Here is a 22018-nt window from a genome sequence, read left to right on the forward strand (position 1 = left end):
TAAGCAAGCCATGGCTGCCATACGTAGCAGTAACATAACAAGAAGACTACAACATAATGTCCTGTCTCATAAGCTAGGTATAATCACAACAAGCATTGGACATAGCAATGGCATACAACACTAGCTTTTTGCTTCTGTTCTGAGTTATATAAAGGGAGCGCGAGATATGCACAGTAACAGAGGTCAATTAAAGACACACAGAGAAAACATGGATGACGTCAATCATTTATATAAAGCCAACAGTACAATGCATCAAATCCTGCTGCGTCATAAATGGAAGCACTTCAAATAGCAGCTGTTACCTGAAAGCACGTGGTCGTGGAAGCACCTGAAGCTTTTTGTTTTGTTCATTCTCTGTTACCCGAAGCAATGACACCAGAGATCATGCAGAACATAATGAGTGAACACAAATTGCTGTAAATATGAAAGACGCTCTGCAATACCCTGAATGTGCCTTTTGGCCACGCACAAGACTGCAGGGTGGGCTTCGGACTAGGGTGCTGCAAACAGGGGAGCACAGCCACACCTTCCTAAGATCACGTTTAAAGATTTAACAACATTAATTACATATACATCTGTTCTACACATGCTACTGGAAAATGGAAGATGTACACGATGTTTTAATTACATCGTCAGCTTCAGCTAATACATAATTTGTGCTAGCTAGCCTAGTGAGCTACATGCTCAAAAATATACTTGCACACATAGAATCACTCATTTTTGCATCCCATACGCCACGACTTCTTTAAACATTAACATTAGTATGCTGCCTTTGAAGGATCTTAACATACTGAAGGAAGGTACACCACATAAATATACCTTGTACAGGGTTGCCTTTCCGCACCCTAAACATGAAGCATCAAGTACTTCATGCTACAGATTATGCACCACAACAGCTTTCCAGCAACCAGATACTCGCTTGCAAGCAAAGCTTTTCTTTTGGAGCTTCCACTCTGTACAGCTAGCCTAAAGAGAGCCACAATTTTTTTAAAATGATCTATAACAACATAAAAGACGCACATGCCTATCCACACATATTTCGATGCTCACAATGTAAGTCAGAGGTCTCTCGAGTAAATGACGTTGCAATAGGAGAGTTGGCACAGGAGGAAAAGACAACCGGCATCGTACTTGAACTGCCCCTGTGCCACGATTCTATTTTTGTAAGGTCATTTCTCTTTCACTGCGACACTGCTTACAGAAGCAGACTAGCCAAGTGCACCATTCTTCGTGGCACGAGTCAGCGCAGTCTCCAAGGGTGCTCTTCCGGCATGCCTTATAAGGGTGCTGTTCCTTGCAGTTGCACAATGCGTGGGGAAAGTTCGTGATGGCCCCACTGGCCACTAGTGCTGCAGCTGTTGATAGAAGAGGTGAGGCTGCTGGCCTACAAAAGACCGATGTGATCGAGGTCTCCAAGTCGCAATAGTCATGTGGACACGATGGCCGATGGTTCAGACTGCAGCTGGGCATGACGTCTCCTCAAGTCAGAGCGAATCAGAGCTGTAATAAAAAAGAAACGGCAAGATTCAGACACGTCCTACAATGCATGCTGCATTTACTCACGTTACGAACATGCCTTTTTTTCTCTGAAAACTGACGCAGATCTGGGGATGAGAATTTTATAAGAGGCAAGACTCCCAGGAGAAGAACTTGACAAAGGATTTAAACAACTTGACAAAACTCGTTGCTGGCCTAGTTGCTACGTACAGCTCTAAATAAACGAGACGCCAAAATTTTGCCAGCAACCAAGCATTCTGCCAGTTGCAAGTGATGCCCATTCTATTTCGCCTGTCTTTTTTCCCCTGGTGGTGGTTTGGCATCTAGCTTATTCAAAGATTTAAACAAGTGGCCGGCTGGAATTGTTACGATGGCTACCATCAGCTTAAGCAAAAAATCAGGTGAAACAAGGCCTACCATTGTGATAAATGCACAAGTTTGCAGCACATGGCGTGAATTGCGCTGAGGGGACGACCCTGGTGCTTATTTGACGGATTGCGAAAATTCCTCAAAAACAATTTTAGAAGCTACTCATTTCAGCATCTCCAATGGTTAATTTATTCTGCTTCAAAAGTATTCAACTGAAAACACGTTCTGACCGAAAACGTAATGTGGTAACAAATACAACGAGACTGGAGCTCAAAATCATTCAAGAACACCAAAGTTAAAAGGGCCATCTCGTCCTTCCAGCCACTAAGCACCACCATATTATTGTAGTTCAAAAAGCTTAGTTTAAAGTTCTTTCTATTCTTACACTCACAGCTATACAATGGCTGTATAAGACAATGGCAAAAAAAAGAAAGAAACATGAAGGCTGGTTTGAAAAAATTCACAATGCATTTTAAGTTGGTGTTTTGCCGGCAACTTACGTACCGACTTGCCAGCGATGTGCCTTCCTGATAGGCCTGCGTCGAAAAGTTTGCTGCTTCGCTGTTTCTTTGTTCTATAGTTTTGTGTTCCATAGAAAACCCATAAAAATTAAGCTGTGACATACCCTGTATGCTCACTTATGTTTCTTTCTGCTTGGCAGCCAGTAACACTTGAAATTACTGACAGGAAACGGAGCATCCTGCGCACTAACATGCACATCAGCTCAATCCTAGCTTTAGCTCAAGAGTAGCTAAGTAGGTGAGGAGCAAGTAACAAATTAATTGAAGCATCTCTTGGTCATGCATGTTGTAAAGCACTCAAATGCACTTGCCTGTGAGTATGGAACCAACAAGTAGAGCACCAGAGAGCGCAAGGTTTGTAGTGCGATCCCCATATACGACAAGCATTTTGCCAGCAACCATGGTAAAGAGAATGCCAAAGACTTGTGCTGAGGCATTGAGCAGGCCTGATGATGTGCCCTCCGGCTCAGGGTAGGTTACTTCAGCTGCAAACTCAATCCCAGCGGAAGGTAGCCCGTCATGAAGAACCTGCATCACACAAAGCGCAGGTGCAGACACAGATTAATGTATTTGCGCTTGCAAAAAAAAAAAAAAGAAAATGATTGGTTTGCATTCATTAGGAAAAGAAAACAACTGCGCTCCATATTTCCAGTGCAAGCCCGACACCTTCACATGGGTCAGCAGCTGTGCGAAGAGGAGGAGCGGAGATAGGCGCAGTGACTACCAGAAGACTACATAAAAAAGAAAAGAGAACAATGAAAGAACTTTTACTGTGCATACAAATATGAACAGCTCATACATCGAGGATCATAAAGCAGTACAAGTAAGTTTTTCACACCCTTTAGAATTCCCATGTTCTGACTGCCACTGCCCCCCAAAAAAGAAAAAAGGCAAGAGAGTTCACAGCTCATTCAATGCATGAGCTGTATGTTGCTTACTATAGCTGGTGCTTCTCAGGCTGTTCACTGTAATTGAGCTTAATGCTTTTATATGCTACGCTACTTAGAATGCATATTCCTGGATGCAGTCGAATGACTCTGGTCGCATGCATGTCACACAGTTGCTATGGGGCTGTGGCACAGGCTGTGTTGTTGGCTGTTCATAGTGATCATTTAAACAGCATTTGACAGTGCATTCTCACTGACATCCTTGTCATACGGCTGCTTTGGAGCAGCATACGGTTGCCTTTGGAGTGCAAGCCGAAGAGTGCCTTAGTAATGGTGAACAGACTGTCGCTCTTCTCTTGAATAGCTAAGGGAAGCTAGAGGCATCTGTCTGTTATACTAGCGCCTTTTGCATCTGAACCACGTATTGCCGTGCTTTGGCCTTCCGCACCGAGAGCTTACTTGTGAAAAGCAGTGGCCAGGTCACGTGATCACTGAGGGGGCGAAAGAGTGTTATCGAAGTCTACCTCTGACACCCAAAGAGTCAAGCTACCCTGTGCCTCGATTCTATTTTTTAAGGTCGTTTCTCTTTCTTCGCTGTGACGTCTCTTACGAAAGCGGACTAGCCAAGCAAAAAAAAAGAGCTTGACCTTATTTTTAGGTCTGGCAGTCCCATGCTGCCAATTTCAACAGGGTGGGTGTCCTGTTGTAGTCTACCTCTGGCACTCAAAGAAATGAGCTCCTTGGGCTAAGCCGCCTGCATCTCCAAAAAAGGCCAGGGAGCTTATTGTTCGGGTTGCATTATCAAATAAAGACCCTTGTATATAACTTTCACCGATTCTTCAGACCAATGCATCCCCAACACTACTAGTTTAACATTAACTACATAGTTTATTACAACTGCTGGTTCTCACCCAAGTAAACATGTGACGAAGAACACGGGCCACAACATGGCCGTATCCAGCACATATGTGTAGGCCACCATGCCTGCCAAGGAGAACACGTAGACAACAAGTGTGGTCTCCTTGTAGCGATGTGTCTCGTCGAGCACTATGCCACAGAGGACCGATCCAACCATGCCAGAGATTACGAGGGACAGCCCCAGCCAGCCAGCGGTGGTCTCTTGACCTTTGAAATAGGTCAGGAAAACCTGGTTGAGTAGCGTCGAGATGGCATAGAAGGTTCCCACGTTGATGCCTGCACAATGTAAAAATAAAAAGACCAAGTTACAGTCTGACAAACGAAGCTACTCTGTAGGTAAAACTTCAATGTCAAGTGCTCGTAACAAAACAGTGTCTCTCATGTCCAAGATTACGTACCTTTCATCCATCTAATGGACAGCAATAACAATACAGTAAAAGCTCGTTAATTCGGAAAATCAGATAATTCAGACGTGTTCGCTGGTCCCGGCCAGCATATGCATTGTTTAATGGCATCAAACTCCTGTTAATTCGGTCACATTTGGCCGCAACCTGGATAATTCGGACGATCCTTGAAGCGCACTGGGCACCGCAAATGTGCGACGCAAAAGAGCGAAAATGATGCTCGCAGACAACTGAAATGAAGCTATGCTGTCTGCATCGCTATCTTCATCTGTTAGTGACCCCGGTTTTGTCCACATGCGGCTCTATTACTCAGCAGCTTCGTTTTAACTTGACGCAATGCGCACGCAATGTCACAAAACACAAACATGGTGGAAGATGTTGAACATGAAGAGCTTTTCAGCCACGATCGGTATGCTCGCATAAAACTCGTTTGCCACATCGTGATGGATGAACTATCACTTGCCGGCCATTTTACCTGCAAAAGAACTATCGTCATGTGCGTGTGGCGGTGGTGGCAGCACATAATAAGGGAGGGGTGCAGTGCATGTTTCAGACTAATTAAACACGGGAGTCTGGCTCCATGGTCACATTAAGAATGAAGTCCTAGGATGATGAAAATTGCGGCTTTTACACTGCTCTTATGCAAAATAAGTAAAGGATTTACATATTCCTCAAGAAAACTAGAGTATTGATGTAACAAACATTTGTTTATTCTTTTCTTGACAGTTTCGATAATTCGGAATTTGGTTAATTCGGACATTTCTCCCAGTCCAGTGAAATCCAAATTAATGAGCTTTAACTGTAATAGCTTATGACAGTGTCATGAAATGCAACCACTAGTACCACTGCTTGTTGCTGAATATCTTCTCTATCCATCCGCACAGACTTCCATTTGTTGCAGACACAGTGGTGGCACATCACTGGTCAGCTGCAAGCACCAGTTTACCTTACGTGGTAAACTACAGCAAGCACCTTAATTTGATGTACTGAAGTGTCATTGACATGGCACGGCAGGCCCATAGCCAGGAACTTTTTTCGGGGAAGTGGGGGGCACACTTAATGATGGCCTCGACTATTTGAGAAAAACACCTATTTTCATTATTTATTTTCGGTAAAACACCCCCCTTCATCAAAATTTTGGGGGAGGGGGAGCCTAGGCCTCCCCCTCCCCCTGGCTACGGGCCTTTGGCATGGTAGCATCATTTAAAATAGTTTAGGTGTCCTTAACTCTCGCATAAGGGTTGTTACGGTGCTAGCAGTGTTTTAGTATGTGTTAGATAAGGACACTTTAGGCAATTATCCGTCTTGGAATGTGCTTTCATTTAATCACAATGTTATCATGCAAAGAGTACAGATCCTCACAGCACACACTGTCGCTGGTGCTCCTGGGAGGTCGGTAAAGTCAATGTAATTTCAACGCGTAGTGGTCGTCAAATGCCTAATCTATGCAGGTGCCCTGGGTTGTAGTGACAGTATACCTCTGGATGTATCCAAGAGCAATGCTAGACTTCTTCTCTTGAGCCTAAGCATGAACTTTCATCTAACGAGCAGGATGAGAAGGAGGTCACACAACTTTTTTAACGACTGCAAGTCCCAGAAACGCTAGACTCCTTCTTCCTCACTTCAGCTTGGGCAAGAGCATATGCCCGCCAAGCAACATGAGAGGGAGGTCACATAAATTTTTCGATGGTCACAAATGTACGGTGCCAAACCTGCCAAAGTTGTTTGAGGTCAAGTACATACCTAGGCACTTATGGCTATCACCGTAATAAATGTTCCCAATATAACTATATGCCCATGATCCAGTCACACTACAAGCTACAAGAGGTGCAGTAGTGCTACTATAACAGAAACTGCAAGCCTGAGTTGCATACGCCAGTAAGCAGGGCCATGTACAGCTGCTCACGAATTTGGAGACTTAGGTGTAGAACATATATGCTTCAATTCACGCTTGTACCCCGATTCCAGCTTGTCAAGAGAGCGCTCCATCGGCGCGTCTTCTGCCAATGTCGACATCAGACTTACTGCAGCTACGCATGCTGCTGTGACACCCCCTCCACAAAAGTTTAAGATCAACTAATACGGTGGACAATGGTGCACTCCCTTTGTGTCCAGACTTCCCCTTCTGCTGCAAGGACCCCACACACAGTCTTCATCTAATCCACGACTGCAAGTTGCTGCGGGCTTCAGCGTCTATCAGTTCCGGTGGGAGAGGTCACGTGTTTTCCAGACACAGATATTGTGGACGCCCGGCGAGCATGTGTTTTTGCCAACCTAACCAAGTAAGCTCTCAAGTTAACAATAATTGAGCGGATTCACATCTCAAATCTGCACATAGGGCTGTGAGGAGTCTCCAGCTCATCTCTGACCATCTAAGTTTGCTTAACGCGCCCCCAAGTAATGAAAGACAAACATTTTTGCATCAGCCATGTGGTCACCTTGGCTGCAAGCCAAACCTCTGACCATGTGCTCGGGAGTGCAACGTCACAGTCACTGTGGTGGGCATGAATGATAAAATATGATGAGATGTTGAAAAAAAAAAGCGCTGTGCTTCATGAACAGAAAGTGCTTCAGCAAAGTCGAACAAAGGTGAGCCATCAGTGTGAGTTCCGTAGTGAGTGTCCATCCCTCCTTTCTCTCTCTCCCCTCAAGGTCAAGTGCTCATCACCATCACCACTGTGAAGCTGAGTTCTCTTAACAATTTAAGGGAAAATTCCCCCTGCTTTCCAATGGACCGGTCCTTCCTCTTACAGGGTTATTGTACTTCAACTCTCACTGAACTCCCTTAGAAGCGTGGCAGCAAACCCAACAATGCTTTTCCTGCCACACTCAGCGAGACTAGTTTTTGCTTGTAAATATAAATGTCAGTCTGCTCTCCACTCTCAACATGCATATTTGTCGCCTCTGCTAAGCCAAACTCCCAAGAGATCATGTGCCCCCCTTGTTGTCAATATTATATGACTCAGTGTTTGAATCTGAAATAGTAAGAGCAATACAAGGGCTCATGAATATATGGAACATGGGTAGCTAAATAAGTACCATGCCTTATCTAATTTGAATATTTAAGTATAATAGATTTTTCACAATCTCAAATTAAAACTGACCATATGTGATCAGCAACAGCATGTAGTTGGCATTGCGCAGCAGGTTCCGCATGGAGTGCCAGTACCCTGTTGGGTCGGCCTGTTCCCTGGACACTTGTGCTCTGCTTGGTGGACGAGGTGGTTTGTCACGAAAACCTTAAAGGAAAATAAAAGACGTATTTAATCTCACAGAAGCATTTGATCCCATATGGTCGCTAGCATCTTGTTTATTTACATAACGAACACTGCATAAAGAAAAAGGTTCCCTTTGCTCACATCAGCTTAGGATGCTGCAGAGAGTTGGCACAAGGCTATGCACACCATCTCATCATGAGAGGTGGTGATATTTAGCACAAAAGAGCATTATCAATAATGTCGGAATACATAATGCAAGCATGTAATTTTGCTTAAAGGCCTTTGATGTTCACTCCGCCTCTTGTGTATGATGCAACTAAACATTTGTCCCCACCCCCCACCTCTGTAATGCATTTGCTTATGCTGGCTCTTTTTTGTGTATGACAGATTTCCTAATGAATGTTGAAAAATAGCCAAGCAAAAGAAAAGATAGCATGCTGCATACAACTGAAATTGATGTTTCTGAATTTGAAAAAATACAGTATATATATATAGCTGACATACCTGCGTGGGCAATAGAAAAGGACATAAAATATTGTAAACTAATTAGTAATGTTAAAAATACTGAACTGCTTTTCAAGTCCCTGCTAACAAAGTGCTGTTGATTTCATCCATGTGGGAGGCTTGTTTTTCTATTTTTAATTTGGTGCATGATAGCAATTGGTGCCCTGTGTATGGGTGTGCATGCCTGTGATGCCTAAATAACAGCAACAAGTGTCGTCATTACAAAAAAATGAAGGCCAACTTACCAAACAGGATGCCGATAAGCACAACACTGCTGAAAATGGCGACCCCATAGCACAGAAAGGTCAAGCCACGGCCAATCTCCTCCAGGCCTTCGGCGGTATCCGGAGACCCAGTCACCACTTGGGGAGGAATCAGAAAGCCCAGTGCGATTCCCAACTGCAATGAGCCCACACAAAATGGTAGTGAATTGAAAATTTTGCATTTGGACACTTGCATGCATTTGCGGTCCATTGTCGGGCTCCTCCTGATGATGCAACACAGCCACAGTGTTCCGCTGTGAGCACCACTGACTGTCCAAGTATCATTGAAAGAATTAGGCACAATATCAACTGCAACAAAATGTGGTCAGTCAGTTTGCATTAGTGGTGCAAGGCTGGAGACATCAGTGGAGCTTGTGATCACGTAGCTTCTTCCAGCCTTTTACGTGGCTCAACGTCAACTCAGTCTGCTCGGTCTGCTTCGGAGTGAAGACCACATTAGCTCGGTCTCAATTGTAATGGTATAAATTAGCCTGATCTTAGTTACTATGCTTTTAATTAAGACAGCCTTAATTAGTGTGTGTCTAATTACTGGGGCCTAATTGGTATGTGGCTAATTGGTATTGTATTAATCCGTATGATCTTAATCAACACATTAGTAATTAGTGTCTTCATGACACATCTTAATTAGCTCAATCCTAGCATGACCTCGCTAAATTAGCTTGGTCTTAGCATGTTTTGGCTTAATTAGCTAGGTCCACCACCCAGCTGATTAGCTAATATGCCGGGTATGTCGCGGAGCAGTAGAAGATCAAGACGAAGAAAGTGCATGCCGGCCGAGCGACGTGCTAGAAGCTAGAGACCGATCATGATGATGATAGCTTTTCTGGTGACACCACATGACATAACGAAACGCTTAACAGCTCTGCTGTAAAATAAACATCCAACGAGTTTTTCTCGCATAGTTGCTTTTCGTTTGTCGTGCTCAAAAGTGGTGATATATTTTCGGACCAGAACGGCTGGATAGTGCATAAAAGTTGCAGACCGCAAAGGGCTAATTACAGATAAGTCGGGACCTATCATGAATTTCCTGCAGCTTCTAAAGTTTTGCACACCATGAAAGCAAAAAAGTGCAGAAGATTCCTAAGCATATTCTTATGATACGAGAACACGAAAGTGTTTTCGCCAACCTAACCAAGAAATGCGGCTGCAGCTGTAGGTGGTTGCTGCACAGTTGTTGGCGATGGCTTCAGTTCCGGGTGGAGAAGTCGCGTGCTTTCTGGACGTGGCTTTTGAAGATGCCTTGGCGGAAACCAGCTCGGTTCACACTATTGCCAACCTAGTGTGGAGACGCTTTCTCGTTAATAATCTATAGTAGAAAAGAAATTACCAAAAGGGGAGACGTGCACAAGCTGCCAGAAGTCCACTAATGAGAAACAGTTTAGAGTGTTAAAGAATTCTTTCAAAACTCTTATTTTTGTTCATTTTATTGTAATCAGTTGATTATTGCAAGAAAAGTGAAGGCAGAAGTTAGAGCTATAAAATTTCATGCCATAACCTGAGCTCCATCATGTCAGTGTGACAACAAATACTGTAATGTAATTTTTACTTGGTCCACTGTTGCTCAGTAAAAAGTTCTTGAGGCAAAGTTAGCCTTCCGGGCCCTTCAAAATATGAGAACTACAATGAAGTCAACTTCTTGCTATGAAAAAATTAACTAGGTATCACATGCATTCAGGTTTAATTAAATTACTACACTTGAATGCATGCAGCCGCAAAAATTTTTACGGTGAAAGCTGTCGAGATCACAACAGCCAATTTTGGTGGCGTAGTTGTCCACTGCCGCCGCCAGTGTCCGTAACCGCTATCATGTGAAATTAAAAAAAAAAAAAACGAAATGAGAAAAGATATCCAGGGTCAGATAGGATTTGAACCGGGGCCCTCTGCTTCCCAGTTGTGCATTCTACCATGGAGCCACGCCTGTGCTTGAAACTCGTTCGCGTAAAGACCCTGTACAGGGATCATGTCGGGCAAAGAGCCAGGTTAGCATATGTAATATAGCGTGGTAAAGAGTAAAATAACCAGGTGTTCCACAATGCAAGGCGTCATCAGCCACAGCATCAACATCAGATGTGCAGGGGCTACCACGCTCTCCATAGAATGACGAATAATGGCATAGTGAGTGCTTCCCTACTTCACAAAAATCATGACGATTTACAGCGTAGCCGGTACCTTGCAAGTGTACTTGCCTTAGTTGCCCCAAGAGAGTTTACAACGGGCTCTAGAGAGGCCGCTCTTCCAGCTTTCGCTGTGACTGTGCTGTGTTTTCCGCGCAGGCCTGGCGTATTTTTGGAAGTGTTGAGTCCTATTGGAAGTAGTGAATATGGGGAGTTGTTTTATAAGCAATAAACAGTGACATTTTGACCAATCAGGTAACGTTGAGCGAACCGCTTATAGAAGTCCACCCACTGAGCAAATAACTACTAAAAGCCATTCAAATGAAGTTTGACATTCTTGTCCAGTGCACTGAAAAGGAAGCTACAAGGTTACACGGAAGTTATACCTGGTTGCCGAAGACTCCAAAGGAGCACGCTCGAGAAACCTCCTGCGCACTGAACCAGACGGCTGCAAGGCGTGGTGGGATGCTCAAGATGAAGATTTGCGACACGGCTACGACGGTCTGGCCCACGAGGCACACCACAAAGCGGTCACGCTCCACACTCAGTACCTGCATGCACATTGAGCACTGGTAAGATGAAGCATTCCTAAAGCTATGTGCAACATGATGCAATGATTCAAGCAGGATTGTGAGCCACAAAAGTTGGCGGATGTTCATCTTCAAAACAGAGGCGTACTAACAATGAGACGTGGAAAGGAGAAATTGATTTGTCATACTTTCAACATTCTGTCCTTGTTAGCTTTAGAAGCTCAAGTTTGCACAAGACTATCACAGTGTTCGATTGTGCCATTAATGCCAATCAGACACAACTTGAGTGTAAGATTGTGGGCATCGTGCCATTTTGTGAGTAACATGTGAAACTGGGCAAGCTACTGGAATGTAGCAGCGTACATGGTTAATGCTGTGATGCTAAGCTGCACTGTCTAAAAGTGTCGCTGTGCATACTATATGTTCATTTTAAGCGAAGTTATCCATAAGAAGTCAATGCTATTTTTCTATGAAAAAGAAGATATGTTAGTGTTTTGAAAAAGTCAATCATTAATCAAATTGTTTGCAGCTTTTAGAGAACACAGTTCAGTTGATTGCTGACAAACGAATTACACACACATAAAACGTTTTAAACATCTAATTTTTGTTTTGCCCCAGCACTTCGTTCCCCATGTGACAATTGTTTGCTAATATAGGAGTCAGTAGAATTAATTAAGAATTGAAAGCTTATCTCAATGAGGCAAAACTATTCAAAGCCAAAGACCAATTAAAGCCAGACCTTGATCCATGAGCCGCACAAGTCCCAAGCGCTCCTAGGATAACAACAAATCGAAGACCTCGTCGTTCAAGCAGCCAGGAAGCAGGGAAGATAAGTGGTATGTAGGTCACCATGTACACCACAGCTGTCCAGTTCACTGTGAGCTCATCTATGTTGTAGTATTTCTGCATGAAACATAGATTCATACAAACCAGCTGTAAAGCCATTTCTTGGAAGCAACATCTTATCTGCAAGTGTAACCAGGTGAAAACAGATACGAGCAATGGGCGCACAAATATGGCAGCTAGCTTCATGATGATGATGACTGCACAGGTGGTGATGGTCAATAATTACAATAATAAATCTATTCGTATTCAACCGAGCATTTTAACGACACAACAAAATCTAGGAAGGAGGACTGCATCAGCAATAACTTCAAGAGAGGTACCTGTCGGTATAATCCAGTCATCCCTGGATCGTCGTGTGGCCCCACCAGTGTGACTCTTCAATATCATTTTATATTACTGAGGATCTCAAATGCAATATGGAAAAGATCTGCTGTTGAACTAATGGTCACTACCACTGGTGTAGCTAACCCCCCCCCCCCTCCTCCCGATTTTTTCAGTTTTGCATCTGTATATATACACGTACACACGAAGACATAAAATATGGTTGAAACATCGGAAAAAATTTCTCGCTATGCCACTGGTCACTGTATAGTTGCAGCAACGCTACTTTGCAGACATCTTTGACTTCTGAAGAAAGAATTTAATCCAATAAAATGCGTTACTGGGCCAGTTGGTACATGAATAATGTTTAGGAAAACAGCACACCGAAAGATGAGGACGAGCGCACACAACAACTGGTTCATTACCTAAAAAACAGTCCTTGTAGCCTCGTCTCTTGTCCTTGTCTTTTGGTGCATTACTTTCCTAGACATCAAGCATTTCGTTGGCATGCACAGCGATGTAAACGGAAATGTCTGATCCCGAAAGTGAGCCCAAGAGATTATGAATCACACGTACCATAACGAGGTTGGTGATGATGGAGTACTCTATCCACTGGAAGGCGTTCGTCATGGAGTAGAGGATGAAGAGCGTGAGTTGCACGAACCGCCAGGCGTAGACGCGCGTCATCATGTCCCCCATGTCGGTCGACGAGGCGGCGCCGCTGCTGGCCGCCACCGGCGACAGGGGCGAGGACGCGGCCGAGCCGTCGTCGACGCCGCCTGCAGTACCAAGGATGGCAAAGGAGCCATTAGCACCACGGTTATACGCTATAGCTCTTTTTTTTACGCGCGCGGGCTGCATCGCGATTCAAACGACCATGACTGACAAGAGGATCGCATCGCACGGAAACACGCATAAACGGTGCACGCACCTGTCGGTAAGACGACGATGCGTTGTCCAAGCAGTACGTGGCAGTGGATGAGGATTACTTCGAAATTCCGCCGCACATCGTGCAACGACTTACAAGGCGTTCGCATCGCATCAATGTTAGGAGACATATCGACAAAATGGTGCCGCCGATCCGTTGTCCCAGCTGTACCGGACGATGACAATTTCACGATTCCGCCGCGCGTAATGAGCCGATGCCATCGACGGCGAGGTACAAGCGCGTGCAGTTGTGCTACAACAGGCACCGAGACTTCGAGAAACGGTAACTCAAAGGGAAGGGCAAATGTTACTGCTTAAGTTTCTTGGCGGCGTATTTAACGCAGTGAAGAGAATTGGTCGCCCTACTCAAAAGTGACGCAGACAACCGAACCGGGGACAACAGGAGCACCCGGAAAGATACCTGGTCCGATTTACGGCACAGGGCGCGCGCAGCGACTCCCAGAAATTTTCCACTCGCGGCGCTCTGACTGAATCTTTGAAAGTACAACTGTCACTCGGGAGCTCTCTATCTCCAAACGACCAGGCAATCGCGATGTCGGTTTCGCCCATCGGGGCGCGTCACCGCAGTCCGTGCTCCAGCCGGTCGCCGGCTGGCCGATAATCAACGGCGCCGAGAGAACGCCGCCGCGTCGCGAAAGGCCACGCTCGTTCACTGGCCCTCAGTCTCGTAATGTGTTCGTAGTGTCCACACGCGTCGACAACGGGACCACTGCGGCCCGGCATCGCATCGCACGGATAGACACGGCGCGGCGGTGGACGGAGGTCCCGACGTCTGACGTGCCGTAGACGTTCTCTGGTGCCGCCAACGCGTGTGCTGTTTGTCCTGTGGCTCGCGGCGGCGCCTTGCCACGCGTCTACGCGTCGCCTGGTTTGCGTATCGCACGCTCAGATAAGGCGCGCATTTTGCACTCCGGAGGCTTCCGCATCGCTGGTGAGGACCATGCGTAGTTCCAACCATGGAGGAAGTATTCCTTCCTCCATGGTTCCAACCGTTTGCCTCTTGTGTTTTAGTCGAATCGGCTAAACCGTCTGGCATCGACAAGCCAAGGTGGGCAAAGGATGACAGATATGCAATAACGCCGACGTGGGAATGGATTACGGCGTGATGGTATATCCTAGTTGCTTTTGCTATTGTCTTGCATCATTGTCACGTTACAGCGCGATTATCTATGATAACGGTAGAACTTCTCTTTTAAATGCAACCAATGTAACAAGCCGGTTCAGTGTTATATTGCAGCACGTTTGCCTTTCACGTGCATTGAATACAGGCTACCTGGATTTAGCCCCACTGTAGAGCATCCGTTTTAAGCATGAATTATAAGAGCCGGCCTCAAGTACCTCAGAAGGATTCATTCAAACTAAATCCTTGAGAAAAAGAGAGCAGGGTCCTTTCCTCAGTGGAGGGAAAGCTGCGAGCTTTCTCGCTTAATTCGAGCTCACGCACATTCCTCTCAATTGAAAATCCCTCATCCCCTTCATATGGGAGCCGTGTTCCTTTGTGAAAGAGAGCCTTTTCCTAAGTAACCACTTAATACCAAGAGCAGGGAACCAGAAAGTATTTCTCGGGCTTATTTATTTATTTATTTTCCTTTAGTGGAGTAACATCACAACAAGTTCTTCTTCAGAAAGCTACCCATAAATGAAAGAAGATGGTGTCACCCAAGCTCACGAACAAACCGGGTTCTCGCTCGGAAAAAACTGGCAGACGGAGGCCTTATGTTAAGATTGTGCGGAGGTACGGTAATTATCATTAATGCATGATGAATGAACTGCGCCACGTCGATTCAATCTCCAAACACATTCCTCTCAATTAAAAAAAAAAAAAGAAAATCATTATTAATTTGGTGGATTTTGGCCTCCTCCCTTTTTTAATGCTTTAGATGTAATGTTCATGTGGCGCATGTTGTATGTGAGCGGTATTTGTATGTCGTGTTCCGATGTTGTTGAAGGAGTATGCTTATGAGCTGTACTGTTTTTTGGAAAATATCCGAGCACCAAGGCGAGAAAGAATCACTCATTAGGAGAAGTATTTTTTTCCTAAGTAACCACTTAGGGACCGAGAACACCAAGAGCAGGGAACTTGGAATTGAATGAGACAGAAGAGGTGCGGATTATTTAAAAGTCCTCATTTGTCGGCCGCTTATCTATAAATAATGCCGTTCGCGGAGCGTTGATTGAGCGTTCGCCGTGTTCGGAATGGAAGCTTGGCAGAAGAATAAGTAGTGCACAAAGGGCCAGCCCTCATCCCTTATCTCGTTGGCACCAACCCTTTATATCTCTGCCGCATTTTACGAAGCTCGGTGACACTCCAGAACGCCGAGACCGATTAGACAAAGACTCGCTATATTAACGTGGATTGGCTCTCGTTTCTGAAACAATGAATTCCACCGTAAGAGCTGCTTGCGAACATCCCTGGAAATTTTCCGCCCGCCGTTCCTTTAGCGAAGCAGCGCCCTAGCGACAGTACGTTGAGCTGGTTGGCAGAGATTCATCCTTGAATAAACTGAGGCGCGCGAACGTAATAATACTATGATAATATCTAGGGTCGTACGTGCCAAAACCACGATATGATTATGGCGCACGTAGCAGTGGAGGGCTCCGAAAATTTTCGATCATCTGTGTTTTTTTTAAAGGGTCACTATAAAGAGAAAAAACGATTTTTCTCGTATCGTTACATTTCCGAATACCAAAAGCACCACTCTTGACCCGAGAGGACGCTTCGCGCAAAATGGAAACACAGGTGGCGACGCCACCTTCAAGTTCCCGCACCAGCTAGCTGTGACGTCACATATTTTGACGGCGTTTGCAACGGCCTACGTAATCGTTTGTCACGAAAAAAAAAAATATTTACATTGTGTTCTAAGGGACACAATGTGTTAACATTGCAAGTTTCAGGAAATTTTCATTGAACTAACGGGCCCAAAATACGCAAAAAGACATTGGAAATGCGTTACCTCACACTGACGTGAACGGGCTGAAGTTTCGGCGCGAAGTTCAAACAGTGAAACTTTCACCTTCATTTCCTCTTCTCACATTTACCCTATATACGATGGTGGAAATTCATCTTTCGGTTGATGCAGTACACACTGGACGAGCACGAAGAATTAAGAAGCGCAAGTCCTGTGCATCTTAATTCTTCGTGCTCGTCCAGTGTGTGCTGCATCAACCAAAGACGAACGCATACCAACTAGCTGAAGTTTCAATTCTGATGGTGAAAGTAATGACAACAGAGTTCCGAAGGAATCATTTATCTCTTTAAACTGATTTAATGTTTCACGTTAGGGTCCCTCTATCGTGCACCCAAATTTAAGTACACGGGTCTCAAGCATTTCGCAGCGTGCAAACACGGACACGACGACGTTTGCATTGTGTGGTTTTCTTGTTTTTCTTTGTTCTTTTTTTTTTATCGCGTTTGACACTCTTTCTTTGCTCCACGACAGAACTGCGCTGATGTGAAGTGGCCTCGTGACTCACCGTGCATCTTGACCTTGCCGTTCTCTCCATGTCGCCGAGAGGCACCGCTTTGACCCCGCCGGTGGCACCTGCGATGCAGGGAGCAAGAGACACGCGCACCGCTTAGTAACGAACACGCGGTGTATAATAACGGCGTGCGTCACGCGGTCTGTTCAAACACAGCTTGTCGACGAGCCCGCGCGCGACTTTGACCGCACACACGACACCAGTAGAGAATCCTCGCAACAGACTCTCGCCGCAGTGGATTGAACTGTCACCCTTGTCTACGATCGCGAACACACGTTGGAGAACGGCGAAGGGCTCTCCAATGGGGGAGGGGCAAGTTTCACCGCAGCCCCTCCCCCCTCCCCCACCCCTCCTTTCCCGTTACTCGAGTCCGAAACCAAAAAAAAAAAAAAATGCTCTTGAATGCAACGTCAGGGGTCATTGGCATCCATCATTGTAAAAAAAAAAAAAAAAAAAAAAAAACTTGCGTCGCCATAACCCTGCGCATTAAAAAATGACGTGAAAGGCCCGCCTGAGTAAACGCGACATCCAAAATTACTCTCACACCATTTCACTGCGCCTGGGGTGATATTTGTAGGCTGGATAAAATAATAAAATCATCATAAAACGAGGATTTTATAACGAAAGAGTGTCTTCGTGTTTGCTTGTTTTCGCCCTAAACAAACTGAGACTTGGCAAGTGAACCGGTCTCTCAACCTTATGACAGTTTTGGAAACGTTCAATATTGCAGAGATGGCGATTTCAATTTATGCACCTGAATAGATGCAGCCGCACTGGTGTTTTTTTAGGCGTTCACCTAAGCACAATGCCTTTTTTTTTTTCTAAGTCAGAAATGCTGACACGCTGACAAGTTTTTTGCCAGATGACTACGCATGACGTCCGCATAAACATTTATCTCTTTTGAGCGCATCCTGCTTGTATTCAGGAGTTCAGATTCGCTACTTGGCGAAATCGCGACAACAGGCTGTGAGGGGTTAACGGCGGGTACCTCCGCGACAACATAAATAATTTTTAACAAGGCATAAATACACACGCGCATATGTCAAAAAACACCGCGTGTTTCCTCCATTTATCACGCTGGCAACAGCCGTGTCACGCATCTTCACAAAGGTAACGTGTATATACCTCCCTTGAACGGTCGTCATGCCTATATTAGCGGCGGAATTCGAATAGTGGGATACCTCTGTCGGTAACAGCGCGCGACCCCTTTTTTTCCTTAAAATTAGGAACTGCGGAAGTTATCGTTCCGTGAAAGAGGAAGTTTTAGGGGCGAAGCACCTTAAGGCCGAGCTTATCCTCCGTTTGGCGTCCGTGATCACGGCACAGTGCCGTGTAAAATCGATAATAATAATATATCTGGGGTTTAACGTCCCAAAACCACGATAGATTATGAGAGACGCCGTAGTGGAGGGCTCCGGAAATTTCGACCACCTGGGGTTCTTTAACGTGCACCTAAATCTAAGTACACGGGCCTCAACATTTTCGCCTCCTTCGAAAATGCAGCCGCCGCGGCCGGGATTCGATCCCGCGACCTTCGGGTCGCAGTCGAGCGCCATACCCACTAGACCACCGTGGCGGGGCGCCGTGTAAAATCGAACATCAGGTTTAGCAAGAGACTAATATCATCATAATTGTGACAGAACAATATAAACACCTACAAGCACAAACACTTTATACTAGTCGGCGACCGCAACGTAAACATTATGGACCTTAGGGCCTAGCTTTGTCGTCGACTCTTTATGTCAATTTATGTCATTCTTTGCATCATATGGAGCAACGCTCGGGTAACGTATACGGTTACTCACCCATACGATACCGAGAGCTTCGCCCACTCGTGATGATTCACTTCGTGGAGATGCGTGGATTGTTTTCATTACCCGCCACGGTGGTCTCGGCCGCGTTTCCGATGGAGGCGAAATGCCCGTTTGTTGTACTTAGGTGCACGTTAGGAAACCCCAGATGGTCGAAAAATTTACGGAGCCCTGCACAACGGCGTCTCTCATAATCATATCTTGGTTTTAAGACGTAAAACCCCGACATTTATATACTTTAGCAAATTTTTAATTAAAAATCAGAACGGTTAAGCCAGCGCATGTTCGCTTGCTTTTCTACAGGGAATGGGGTTGGGGGAAAAAGAAAGGCCCCGTGGAAGAATTCGTCAAAAAAATAAAATAAAATGCAGGTCTTGTAACAGCTGTCTTAGGCGATAAAGGTGCATGGGGAGTCTCGATAGTCAATGTTATTACATTAAAAAAAGAAAGAAAATAAACGACGCGCATGCTAAGAAACGCTTCGCTAAAAGCAAAGAAACGCTTCATCAAGGCACTATGCACGTAAAAATAGGAAAGAAACGCTTCATCAAGACACTATACACGTTTTCTTTTCTTCTTTTTTTTTTTTTCTTCGGACTGCCATGCGCACAGAAAGCTGTGGGATTCAGTTGTGTGTTATTTGTCCTTGCTAGTACAACGCGTCTTAATTTCTGCTTAGATAAGTTTAAAGGAATTCGTTAAAAACCGTAGTCACCAAAATGAGTTTACTATAAATAAAAAGTGTAAAATCGGACAAACATTTATTCCGATTCTCGGCAACTTTCGTGAATAACTTCTTCGTGCGGGAAACATTATCGTTGAAGGAGCAACATTAATGAAACATTTCGCCACGAAACAAAGAGGGAAAAAAATAGACCTAGCGATTTAGCAACCCTGACGCCGCGCTCGGCCTTCCGCAAGAAAAGAAAAAAAATAAAAAAGAACGGCTTTTGTACAAGCCCATCGCGGAAAAATGCAGCAACCACGCGATCGCTTCGCTCTGATTATATAAACACAGGTGGTAAAATGTCTCTCTGCACTGCTGCGGACACATATCTTCGCATGCGTCATCGTAAGCATGGCATCAAAAATTGCACGACTGCTATTGTGTCGGTGGAATATAAGAACGTCTCGTTAGCTGAACGGCAGGATACACACCACCGCAGCTTTTGCAGATGAACGTAATTACATAAGTACAGTGGGGAGCAGTACCCACTTACCTTGGTTAGTGAGCTGCAGTATCTGGCTTTATGGCAGCCTGAAGAACGTTTAATACAGCACAGGTGGCGATTTCAGCTTATGCGCCTGAATGGACGGAGCCATACGAGTCTTTTTGAAGCGTCCGCCCTCCTAAGAGGCACCATGCGCAATGAAATTTTTTTTTCCCTACAAACACTATCAAATGGGCCGTAGGTCCTTCCCACTCCCGCACGAAAGGTTGTCTAGGCCACAGGCATCTCTCTTCGCATGCTTCAGACGGGGACATACCCTAGCCTTTCCATTAATAGTCATTACTCCGGTCCTGGCGCTCTTTGGCCATCAATGGCCCTTGCGCCATAAAACACCATATATCATCATCAATAGTCACTACTCCAAATCTCAGCACTTCGTCCGGACTGTCAAGTCGCAGTGATTTTTGACATATGCTCTGAGGGTGCCCCTCTTTACAGGGACGACATCAAGAATTCTCTGAAGATCAACTTTATTCTGTGATAAAGAGCCCGGTCCTACTACAACAACTCCAGGCTGTCCAGAAGGCCCACGACGCGGCGGTGAGGCTCGGCCTCCCCGTCCCTACGTGGGAGCGCCCCGCGATCCTCCCCCTATAAACACGGGGGTGGATTCCTTCACGACACTAAACAAAGTTGTTTTCTATCTATCTATCTATCTATCTATCTATCTATCTATCTATCTATCTATCTATCTATCTATCTATCTATCTATCAATCTATCAATCTATCTATCTATCTATCTATCTATCTATCTATCTATCTATCTCCTATCTATCTATCTATCTATGTGTGAGCAATGGTGATTAGCTGGCCGTTTTTTGATAGATGACCCACGTGACGTGACATGCAAAAAAACGCCAGGCCTGCACTGAAACCGCAGCACAGTCACAGCGAAAGCTGGAAGAGCGGCGTTTCTAGAGTCCTTTAAGCTCTCTTGGGGCTACAATACAAGTAGACTAGAAGGTACCCACTACGCCATAAATCACAATTTTTGTGAAGTTGGGAATCACCTACTAAGCCATTATTCGTCTTCTGCGAGAAGCGAGCCCAGCTACACGTCTGTACGGCATTATGTGCACTTTGTTGACGCGACGACTGATGACGATGAAGAATTATGGCACAGCCCTTTGTAATGGTTGGAAGCTTTAAAACGGCCCACCAGTTATGTAATTTGCATTGGGTGACGCCCGCTCGCTATTCCCTCTCCCGTCATGCTGTATAACATACGTGACGGGGGAGAGAGACGGGGGGGGGGGGCGAAGAACTTTACTGAGACCCCGAGGAAGTGATCATGCGCTCATGGCTTCCTTGGCAACCAATCCAAGTGCACTTGCGAGGAACCCACTACGCTCTAAATCATTCTAATTTCTGAGAAGTAGGGCAGCAGAAACTGTGCAATTTTTCGTCATTTTACGGAGATCCGTGGTACCTGCTAAACGCATGTAAGGCATTATGCGCACTTGTTGATGCTGTGCCTGTTGACGACGAAGAATTATGGCAGAGATCTTTAATGGGTTGGAAGCATTTCACAACCTACTCGTTGCGCAATTCGCATTGTGTGACGCCTGTTACAGAATTCGCGTTGTGCGACGCTTGGGCTTATTTTACTCTTCTACCACGCTATATTGCATATGCTAATGGGTTTCCTTCCCGATATGAGCCTGTATAGGACCTTTTTTGCAAGGCAGTTTCAAGCACAGGCATGGCTCAGAGGTTGAATACTGGGCTCCCACTCAGAGGGCCCAGGTTCGAACCTCGTTCCATCCTGGAATTTTTTTATTATTTCGTTTTTTTTCTTATTTCGATCGATACTGGTTCGGACACCGGCGGCACCGGCGGCGGCGGCGGCGGCGGCGGCGGCGGCGGACAACTACGCGCCAAAAACGGCCGGTGAAATGATCTCATAACAGCTTTCGCTGTAAAATGAACGATGGCATGCTTCTCACAGAGGCCCTGCCATTGGACCCCGGTTTTCCTGCTGGTAGAGGTGGCAAGCAACAGTTCTTTGAATGCAACACCAGGGGTCCTTGCTCTCCGTTATTTGTCCAAAAGCATGCGCAGCCGCACAAACAAAATGACGCTAAATGTCCGACTGAGCAAAGGTATGGAGCAGAACTGGCGCCCCCCTTTAATA

General features: G+C 45.4%; 1 protein-coding gene across 1 annotated transcript; it reads right to left on the bottom strand.

The window, feature by feature from the left end:
• Positions 1-204: 204 nt before the first annotated feature.
• LOC119387541 (feline leukemia virus subgroup C receptor-related protein 1-like) lies at positions 205-16903 on the bottom strand (the record flags this gene model as incomplete). The annotated part of the gene is given in 11 exon segments (XM_037654965.2): positions 205-1500; positions 2699-2884; positions 2887-2915; positions 4186-4468; positions 7701-7835; positions 8564-8717; positions 11103-11267; positions 11986-12002; positions 12005-12149; positions 12990-13192; positions 16836-16903. Coding segments are annotated over 11 exon segments (1398 nt in total). The 3' UTR covers positions 205-1426.
• Positions 16904-22018: the final 5115 nt, after the last annotated feature.

The sequence above is a fragment of the Rhipicephalus sanguineus genome, chromosome 3, assembly GCF_013339695.2.
Source record: "Rhipicephalus sanguineus isolate Rsan-2018 chromosome 3, BIME_Rsan_1.4, whole genome shotgun sequence".
Taxonomy (NCBI): Eukaryota; Metazoa; Arthropoda; class Arachnida; order Ixodida; family Ixodidae; genus Rhipicephalus; species Rhipicephalus sanguineus.